Source organism: Eupeodes corollae, chromosome 2 (genome assembly GCF_945859685.1).
Source record: "Eupeodes corollae chromosome 2, idEupCoro1.1, whole genome shotgun sequence".
Classification (NCBI taxonomy): domain Eukaryota; kingdom Metazoa; phylum Arthropoda; class Insecta; order Diptera; family Syrphidae; genus Eupeodes; species Eupeodes corollae.
In genome coordinates, this window is record NC_079148.1 from 125249445 (window position 1) to 125260105 (window position 10661).

Below are 10661 nucleotides of genomic sequence, written 5' to 3' on the forward strand. Positions count from 1 at the left end.
ATTTTTATAAAAAATTACTGAATATCGAAAACAATATTTTCTGTGAAATAAAATAAGTTTGAAGCCAATATTTTTAATTTTTGAAAAGCTATTTGAGTCGAAAGTAAATTTTTACCAAGTTTTAGTATTGTTTTTTTTTTAGAGTTTTATTTTTTGTAAAACAAACTGTCAATTCGATTTTTTTCAAAATTTTATCGATTGTTGAAAACAATATTTCTTATAAGATAAAATTAAATTGAAGCCAATATTTCAAATTTTTGAAGAGATATTTGAGTCGAAAACCAATTTTTACCAACTTTTATACATTTTTTTAGGTTTTTATTTTTTGTTAAAAAACTGTCAATTCGATTTTTCTCAAAATTTTACTGAATGTTGAAAACAATATTTCTTCTAAGATAAAATAAGTTTGAAGCTTAAATTTCAAGTTTTTGAAAAGATATTTGAATCAATATTCAATTTTTACGAACTTTGAGTAATGTTTTTTTAGATTTTTATTTTTTATAAAAAAAACTGTCAATTCGATTTTTCTCAAAATTTTATCAGATGTCAAAAACATTATTCTTCGTTGCACAAAATTTTTTTGAAGATGAAATCGTATTTAGTCGTTAAATTTTGGAGGTGACAAATTTTTTGTTCAGTTTTTTTTTGTTTAAAAAAAAACCATTTAATGGATTTTTTTTTTCAAAAAATTGCTTCTCTGATATCACTTTACAATATTATATAAAATTTAATTCAGGTCTCTAGCGTGATTGGTTCGTAAGATTTTTAGGGTTAGCAAAAATGTTCACCTTTTTTTTAAACTGCTTTCTTTCAACTTTCTTGAGAGCCCTTTCTGCATTTTTCTGAATTATTATCTGTATAACAAAATTTATTTGAAGTCTCTTCTGGTTCTTGAGCTATGGACGACGAAAAAAACGTCGCGAACGTACGGACGTACGAACGTACGTACACATGCACGCACAGGCATCTTTCTAAAAATCTTTTATTTCGACTCTAGGGACCTTGAAACGTCGAGAAATGTCAACATTTTTAATTTGACAAATCGGACCCATTACAATAACTTCCTATTTGAAGTGAAAAATAATAATAAATTTTGAATTGACCGATTTGCTGGTTCTTGAATTGATTGAAGAAGGGGGACACCAAGGTCCCCCGTCAGGTTTCGATAGGAATGAGTACTTTTTTACTTTTGATGAATTAGCCTTTTACCAAAGATTTCGTTTGGCTAAGAAGATTGCTATCTACGTATTAGAACAAATCGAGAAGGATCTTTTATAACAAATCGTTAAACAAAATGTTCCGTCTTCTAGAAATAATTCAATTGCATAAACCAGCTATTGGTAGCTCTACGATTCTTTGCCACAGGCAATCATATTTTAAGTGTTGCTGATTTTGGAAGGATGCATGTTTCAATTGTTTCAACAATAGTTTCAAGAGCTGCCAAAGGAATTGCAAAGCTGTATAGGAAATATACTATAAATCCATCTACATACATTACCATCGGGCGCATTCCTAATTTCTTTTTTATATCCTTGGTAAAATGTTTTGAGTGCTTAAACGGTCCTGTAACATGATGAATGTAAATCCAAATGGGAATTACAATTCGATGTTATTTCCTCTCCCAAGCTGTTTCTTTTTCTTTCCACGTGACTCCATCTTTTTTTTATTTTCAATTATTTTTTTTATTGATAATTAATTTTCGCTTTTCTTTTAGAGAAAAATTGGGATTACTTATCCTTTTCTTGTCAGCTTCTTTCTTTCTTTCTTAATTAATTTTAAACAAACGCAAAACGTTTTACAAACTTTTCATAAATTTACCGTGAAATATCACACCTACTTTTATACAATTTGAATTTTGTTGACATTTTACATAAAAAAGAAGTTAGCTACAAACGTTTTATTTTATGTGTAACTTAGTAAAGTGAAACATACACATTTTCTGAAAACTAAAAATAAATTAGGTTATTCTTAGAATTTAAGATGTACTTAGTTATGGCACAGATTAAGGAAGAGTGCCAGCAAAAGGGACTTAGTAAGTTTACCGTTTGGATAAGTTTATAAATTTGTTGTTAATTTTTGCTATGTAAAACAGTTTACGCAAATTGAATAAAATGTTTCAAGGATTCTGTTGGGGAAAACTATGATATTATTGTCTGACTAAACTAATTCAATCGTCATTGTGACTTTTAGGTTATTAGGCGTGTTCAAAGATATCATTCATATCATATCTTTGAGAACTTAAAGAAAAACCTGAGTGTGTTCTGTAACTATAACATCGATATTAAAAACGACGATATAAGTTAAAAATAGATAAAAATAATTAGAACAGGAAATAACAACTTTATACCTTGAAATCTGCCAATTGTCATTTATTTAAATTTGCTTGTATCGTTTGAAGGTGTTCAACTTAGATTTCAAGTTGATCCTAGAGATAGGAAGGTTCTTATTAAAAAAAAAAAAAAAAAAACTGCTCTGAAGTGTAAGAAAGTCTAATCTGACACAATCGAATCATAGTGCATGCAATAAGACATTGAGAATGGCGCAAAATAATACTATTATGCTTTGCAAAGCAGCCTCCGGAGTAGTAATGGGCATCATCACCGCATTTCAAACGCATTTCAAGAACATAATCAGCGAAAATACAACATTCCTCTTGGTCAACCTTCTTCAGTTCTATTGATAACTGAACATTAAAATTCGTTTCTTCCCATAATAAGGCTTTCCCAACAGCTCAAAATTGACTATTGACGGAAGCTCAAATTTTACTATTGATAAAAGAGATGGCGCTTCGTATGATTAAAAAGTTCTTGCTTTAATTGTTCTAAACTGTGACTTCAGAGTTCTTAACACATTCGTAGTGAATTGCGATATTTATAAAATTGGTTGTTTATTATTTCAGTGTTATTTATGTATAATTTTTCATTTCTCAATAGCGTGAATGCGTAACAGTCCTTCCCTGTACGGATATAGTTGCTATTATCCGTACATAGTGATAAAATGTATTGAATTAATTTATTTTTAAAGAATCCATGAACAGGTCTTTAACTACTGGTCTTAAATTACTTAATTTGTTAAAATTTTATAAAGTAAAGACTATTTTTTATCATCCTCATCACAAAAAATAAGAACGTATACATTATTAATAAATAATAATATTTCAAAGTAAAATAACTATTATTAAATTTATTAAAAAAATTGTCTTTTTTCGTGCTCTACCCTAATATAAATTCTAGGGGCATTTTTTGTTGTAATTCCGTAGTTGATAAAAGTTCATATTCAAACACTAAATAATACTTCAGTTGCTTGCAAGCCCAAAGTAGAATCAGACTTCATTTAAATTTATTTCACAATATTATGGATTTAAATGGAAAAAACGTCGTTTACATTGGAGGATGTGGAGGAATAGGTAGCGCCACTTGCAAATTACTTGTGAATAAGAAAGTTGCTGTGAGTCTTCTTCCTGTTACCAACAAAAATAGAGACTTTCATATTTTGTTCACATTTCCTTACAGAATTTAGCAGTGTTGGATGTTGTAGAAAATGTTGCATTAATCAAAGAACTTACAACACTTAATCCTTTGACAAAGGTATTTTTCTTGCGCATAGATATTTGTGATCGGGACAACATCAAGAAATGTCTCACTGAAGTCATCTCTAAAATTAAAACAATTGATGTTCTCATCAACGGAAGTGGGGTATGCAATGAATTTCGTGCTGAAATACCTATCGGGGTTAATTTGGTAAGAAAATACAGCATTTCGAATCCAATATTTCTGCAGAAGTTAATATTCTCATTTCAGTTAGGATTGATTAACAGTTGTCAGATTGGTCTAGACTTAATGAAAAGACCACAAGGAGGGGGCTTAGTTGTGAATATAGCATCAATAGCTGGATTAGTTGGATTTCCTCTAACTCCAATTTATAGTGCAACCAAAGCCGGAGTTATTACATATACAAGAGCAATGGCTGTAAGAAACAAAAATTCAATTTATTTTCAGCAGGAAACCAAAATTTAATATTTTTTTTGGATTTGTGTTTTGTTTTTTTTTTTCAGGACAAAGTGAACTTTTCTAAAAATGGTGTTTCATTTATCTGTATTTGTCCTGGAATTACAGCAACAAACCTTTGTGTTCAATTTACCACAGAAACACATTCGCCAAATTCGAAAGAAACGTTAAAACTTTTCAATGATGCCAAACAGCAAACACCAGAAGATTGTGCTTTAAATATTGTTAAAGCAATGGAATTATGCAAAAATGGTGCTGCTTATTTGTGTGATCTTGGTAAAATGAAAGAAGTGGAAATTCCAACTTTCTGTTAGGTTAAAAAATACTTTAAAGAAAAAGAAATGACAAAAAAAGGTTTTTAGCTATGTAAAGGGTGTTCTAATAAAAGTGGGTTAGTTTTGAAATTAAAATCACACCCATGGGTATCAATTGATTTGAGTTAAAAAATCAGGTTTTGGCCTCAAATAAGCAAGAAGTACGTCCCAATGACCATAAATCGTAGCTAAGGAAAATTTTCTTGACCGAAGACAAGAGCCTTTTCCAAAATAAGCGAAATCAGTTAATCCCGTTGTCGTTGGTCTTTTTCTTGATAGGGTAAAGAAATAGAATTCTAATGGGAAGAGTTTAAGTTGGTTGAAGATCCAAAGAGTGCCAAAGAATGAAAGAATTCCCAATTTTGAACGCTATTATACCACCAATATTGGGATTCAGATCCCTATCTTTTCTTTTATCAGTCGGGAAAGATGAAAATTACTGGCTTCTTAAAATGAAAGCAAAATATCTTAAGGTAACTGTTCGTTTTATCACAGTAGAATATACATTTCTTTATTTTAATTGCGTCCAAATATTTAAATATTTTTAATGATGGTGGTGGAAAGATGGAGATGCATGGAGAACTGTTGAGTGAAGTACTGGAGCAGCATGGACAACTGGAGCAGCATGGTAAGCATGTGCTGTATGCACCACAGGAGCAGAATGGACATTGGTGTGAAGAACTGATGCTGAGTGAACTACAGGTGCTTGAACAATTGGTGCAGCATGAACAATTGGAACTGGCTCAGCAGCAATCGCAGCATGGTAAGTCTTAACAACTGGCGCTACAACTGGAGCATCATGAGCTGAGTTGTGAACTCGGGTAATTGATTGATGCGAAATTGCTGATGGTACAGAATGCACCACAGAACCAACATGAGCTTCTTCAACTACGCTGTGTGTTGTCAAATGCCCTGGTTTGGCAAAAGTCACAGCAATCAATGCAAGGAATGTCATCTGTTCAAGTAAAAAAAAAGAATTGATTAGTATTAAATATTAAATATTCTTAATTTATGTATATTCTTACGAATTTGAACATTTTTGTTGCTTAATGTTGAATAGTGAGACTCAACTGATGATATACTATCTGCCTTCTAACACTATTTATACCTCACTGATCATCATTCTTCAATAAAAAAAAAGCTTATAGATTTTCAAGTTCAAGAGAAACATCATAAACCCATCAATCACCAATACTCAAGGCACACCTCTATAGCTCTAGGTTAATATTTTTTGTATGCTCATTCGTGAGCAGAGATTATGGACCCAAACATTTTATTGATTTAATCACCTTTAAGTACCTACCTACCGTAATTTGACAAAAAGAAAAAAAATCATTATTATCGATTGATCATTATGTTCATATGAATAGAGCCACCTAGTAGCGAGTTTGTCCTTCATTTTGACACTTAATATTTTGAGTTGAAACAATTTGGAGGTAAATTTTGTTTATTTCAGGGAGGAAGATAAAGTGTTGTACAAAATTATTTATAAGATAATAAGACTCGCACGAAATATGAAGGAGTTTTTTTAGAATTTATATTATACATAAGAGTCTTATGATAATTTAAATGATTTTATTTCTAATGACCAAAAAAAGGTGAACATCGTCATTTTTTTAATTTTTACCCAAAGTAAAAGTACCTCAAGAGTTATTGAAAAATGTACTTTAAAAATTCTTCGAATTGTAAAGTTTTAAATATGTAACAACTTATTCTGGCAATTGATTAGTTGGATCATAACAAAATACCATTACTCTCGATTTTGTTTAATACCAAATGTTTCTGGTCAATGAACTTTTATTGTTTTAATCTTAAAAACGAACAGCCTTCAACTTGCAAAATGCGTGAATTTTGTTTGTATTTTGTGCGCTTTAGGCGATTAAGTTTCAATTGCTTATAACTTTTCCCTTTAAATGAGACAACCATAGAAATATGTATAGAAGTATTTCTAAAATTGTAGTTTGTTAACAAACTCAATTTTAAGTTTATGCAACAATCTGAACTCACCAAAAATGTCCATTTTTCACTAAAAACATGGATAACTCTTTAATTTATGATTCTTATTTTTTTTCTAGACTGTTTTCTTCCTATTTTTGTATTTGTCATCAGAAGGGAAAATACTAGAATCATTACAATAAATTTTATTGTAAAGCTAAATCTTGCCAAAATAGTCTGCAGTCGTTCTTCAAAGTCTTAACAGGATTCACAACAAAGCTCATGTTGATGAAATATTTGCTCCAGTTGTGAAAACTATTCATATTAAACAAATCTTAAAAACTTCTAAAGTTTCACTAATCGAATTGTGTCGCATTTACAATATGTAGCTGCTACACCTCTTGTGAGAAAACGTATGCTTTAACACCAATTATTCATGCCACCGCTCCAATTGTGGATGTGTTACTATAAATTCAAGGTCATTGTATCAGTGGCTAACGCTGTTCATTATTAAAATACAAAACCAAGAGATGAAGACTGAATTTAAACAAAAAATTAATTAATGATCCACATACACTCCGCTTCAACTGAATATGCACAAACATTTTTGAAAATACTTTTTATGTTTCTTCCAAATATTGCTGATTTTTGTGCCAGCTTTTGGTGATACCTTAAAATATTAAGAACATTTTTTTAAAAGAATCATAAGGAACCAAAAAAAAAAACAGTTTTTCTTTCCCCGATTTGAAAAGCTTTAAAAATTGAATATGTTGGGTAAGAAAATATAAATGGGTAAGAAAATTAAAATTGTTATTAGTTTGGACCAAAACCAGTTCTTGATAGTGATTAATTTCATCTTTACTTTTGATTTCGTAAAAAAGTTTTTTAACTTCCCATAGAAAGTTATTGTAATCGGTCCGATTTTTCGAATTGAATATTTTGACATTTCTCGAGGTTTCACACGTGCGTTTGTGGTTTTTCAATTATATAGTTTAAAAAAAGGTGAACATTTTGTTTAACCCAAAATATCTCAAGAACCAATAACGCTAGCGACTTCAATTAAATGTAATATTGGATTGATTAGAAATAGATAGATTTTTATTGCTCGTCTTAAATAATTTACATTGTTTACAAAAATCAAAAAAAGCATGGCATTCTGCTGTCTGCCTAGTTGACAAAATAAAAATTGGAAACTTATTTTTTGTGAAATATAATTTATAGATAAACGAATTAGATACATGATTTAAAAAGTTTTTTTTTGTAATAGTGTACTATTGAAATAAAATATTATCTTCAGAAACTCTCATTAATAATTCTCCCCCTATAATTAAGGGCCAGTTTGCAGTACATATACAGTTTTTTAACGTTGACTTCGTTCAACAATGATACAATTTCATTTTCGTTCAAAAAACCCGTTCCAAGAACATTTCTCCTGATGTGAAGATTTGGACATTTACCCATGAATTGAAATACATCTTCTCTCACTTGTAGATTACATAAGAAGCATAATATTTATAAATTCTCCATATGTGGAATGAAGTTAAGAAATACTAGAAGAAATACTGTATTCATCCCGGAAATATGGAAAAACTTTAAATTGCTCTATGCAGAGACCCAGTTGCTTCATTAAGTCATTTTTTCCATAACATATCATCCATTCTACAATTAGGTGGTACAGTAATTCTTTCCATTGATTGAAATCAAAGTTATCTATGTTATCTACGTTTCATCCATTCTGCATACCGTCTCGACCTCTCTCGAATAGTTTGAAGTGCCACTATCTTCGGTAACCGGTAATTATCCATATTCATGATTTTGAGCACATAATCAATCTGTATTCGAAGTGTTCGTACAAAGAGTGGCTGCAGTCCCGTTTCCAACATAACTATATAGTTCGGCGTATTTTGTGGCAGCTGGAAGATATTGATACGCTCCCCACACTTGAGCTGCATAGAATAAGGTTGATTCTGCTACTCTCTTAAAAACAGAGTACTTAATGATGTGTGCGATATTTCTGTTTGAGAAACATCTACTCCAAGATGCGCTTTTCTCTCAGATGAGTTTCCATATTTAATTTTTTTTTCAAAATCACTCCAAGGTATTTGAACTCTTTTTCAATATTGTAGTTCCATTTTTCACTAACGCAGTTTCTATGTCCTTCGTTCTTGAAAATCATGATCTTGGACTTTTCCATATTTACTATTAGTTTCCATATTTTAAAGTACTCAAAAATCCGGTTTATAATAAGCTGTAGATGACGCGAGAAACACAATATTATCCGCAAACAAGAGTGCTTTAATAAATTCTCCCGCGTGTTCGACTACGTCTTCGATAAATAGAGCGAATAGGCTTGGACTCATCGTGCAACCTTGTCTAACGCCTGATTCAGTTCTAAGCCAATCCGGCCTTTCTGTACCATTCCAAACTGCTGCATTAGTATCCATATACAGGCTTTGCAGGACTCCAAAAAAATCCACGAAAAACGCGTATAACTTCTTCCTTCTTCTTATAAATGAATCTGAAATGCTTTTTAGAACAAAAATATGATCAATCGTTGGATAACCGGATCTAAAGCCTGCCTCAGATTCTTCCAACAGCTTATTTTCTTCAATCCATTTATTGAGCAGTGTTTGCAGAACAGCTGTAAATATTTTATAACACTTATTTAAAAAGATTATTCTTCGATAGTTCGACATCTCAGACCAGCTTCCTTTTTTGGGGATCGGAAAAATGATTGATTCCCTAAATTCTTAAGGAAACATACCTGTTTCCAACACCTCGTTGTAACCTGCAGTAAGCTTACTTATTAACTCAACGGTTCCATACTTAAAAAATTCCGCTGGTATCCCATTGGAGCCTGCCGCTTTGCCATCCTATTTTTTTTTTTCATTGCTGCATCTACTTCTTCGTTGGTTGTATCTGTGTCCGAAACTTCATTATAAATACAGAGGTGTGCAAAACGAAAGTTGTTACCTTCATGAATTGGGTTTAGCTAATTTTTAAAATGGTCAAATTGTTCACCAACTTCCAAAAGTCCTTCGAGTTCATACAATTTGTAACCGTCCAGCTTCTGTCTCAAAGTATTTTGTTTTCTTTTGGAAACACAAAGCCTTGTAATAAGTGTTTGCTTGAAGGTGTTGTCTTTTAAAGTGCTTATGGCCTGAGCGACGAAAAGATAAAATAAAAATCTAAAAGCAAAAAACATTGCTAAAAGTTGGTAAAAAAGATTTTTGACTCAAATGTCTTTTCAAAAATTTAAGGTTAACTAAATTTTACCTTATAAAAAATATTGTTTTCAACATTCAAACAAATTTAAAAAAAATCGAATTGACAGTTTTTTTACAAAAAATAAAAGTATAAAAAAAACAATACTAAAACTTGGCAAAAAATTGCCTTCTACTCAAATATCTTTTTTTTTTTAATTTAAGGCAATGGCTTTAAACTTATTTCATCTTCTATAAAAGTATTGTTTTCAACATCCAGTAAATTTGTATATCAATAAATTTCATTACATTAGTATTATGATATTATTACACCAATCCCGATTTTTCAAAATAGGAAAAATTTCGAACTGCCAAATACAATGGTTTTTTATAGTATGTTAATACATATTTCTTTTCCTGCTCAATAATTTGAGTAAAGTCGAGTACCAGCGCCGTGAAGAAATTGAACAAATAATAAACTCAATATCCGACCTTGAATTAGTGTATTTGTATTTAGAAAAATATCAATTGCAAACCACTAAACTGAAATGGTACATTTACCCACTTTTTCTTAACAATTTGTATATCAAAAAAAAAAACTTTCCAAAAACTTTAAAAATTGTCTATTTTGTGTTTACAAATGATGCTGCATTCTAAATTCAAAAAATGTTGATTTGTGAAATAAAAGTTTAACTTATTGTCATGATATGAATTAAAGCATCGATCTGTCGAAAACACCTGAAACTATGTCTCACAAATTTGTATAATAACTGAAACAATAATTATAGCTCAAGGAAGCGCAAGAGCGTGTAAAACTTTAAACACTAAAATTCCATCATTTAAATTTGATCCATTAGCACTTACTAATAACAAACAGGTTGTTTCAACTTACCGCCATTGGAATTATCTGGATTCAAGACTTCAAAAGAGAAATATTTTGGCAGCGATGATCCCAAAAAATTTGATGCATTCTTTGAAATCTGTATTTAACCTTTATACATTGCTTCAAAAAAATTTGTCTTTAAGTGGAGCATTCAAAAAATCTCGTTAACATTTTTAACAACCAAAAACTGACTTCCTCAAAAGCTAAAAATACAACATAAGATGTTTTGTGTATATTGTTAACATTCGTTTTCCTTTTGAAATAAAATATGTTAAATATAAATAATTCAGCAAGCATCTTAGCTAGGCTTTTTGTTGAA

At 30.5% G+C, this 10661-nt stretch overlaps 2 protein-coding genes across 2 annotated transcripts; one reads left to right on the forward strand and one right to left on the reverse strand.

The window, feature by feature from the left end:
* Nucleotides 1–3272: 3272 nt before the first annotated feature.
* Nucleotides 3273–4348, forward strand: LOC129947369 (development-specific 25 kDa protein-like). Its single transcript, XM_056057906.1, has 4 exons — nucleotides 3273–3447; nucleotides 3513–3740; nucleotides 3801–3968; nucleotides 4055–4348. The coding sequence occupies exons 1-4, from the start codon at nucleotides 3355–3357 to the stop codon at nucleotides 4319–4321; spliced, it is 756 nt and encodes a 251-aa protein (XP_055913881.1). The 5' UTR covers nucleotides 3273–3354; the 3' UTR covers nucleotides 4322–4348.
* Nucleotides 4349–4789: 441 nt separating this feature from the next.
* LOC129947372 (A-kinase anchor protein 14-like) lies at nucleotides 4790–5614 on the reverse strand. The gene is made up of 2 exons (XM_056057909.1): nucleotides 5347–5614; nucleotides 4790–5276 (listed from the first exon to the last, which is right to left on the reverse strand). The coding sequence occupies exons 1-2, from the start codon at nucleotides 5356–5358 to the stop codon at nucleotides 4866–4868; spliced, it is 423 nt and encodes a 140-aa protein (XP_055913884.1). The 5' UTR covers nucleotides 5359–5614; the 3' UTR covers nucleotides 4790–4865.
* Between the last annotated feature and the right edge of the window lie 5047 nt (nucleotides 5615–10661).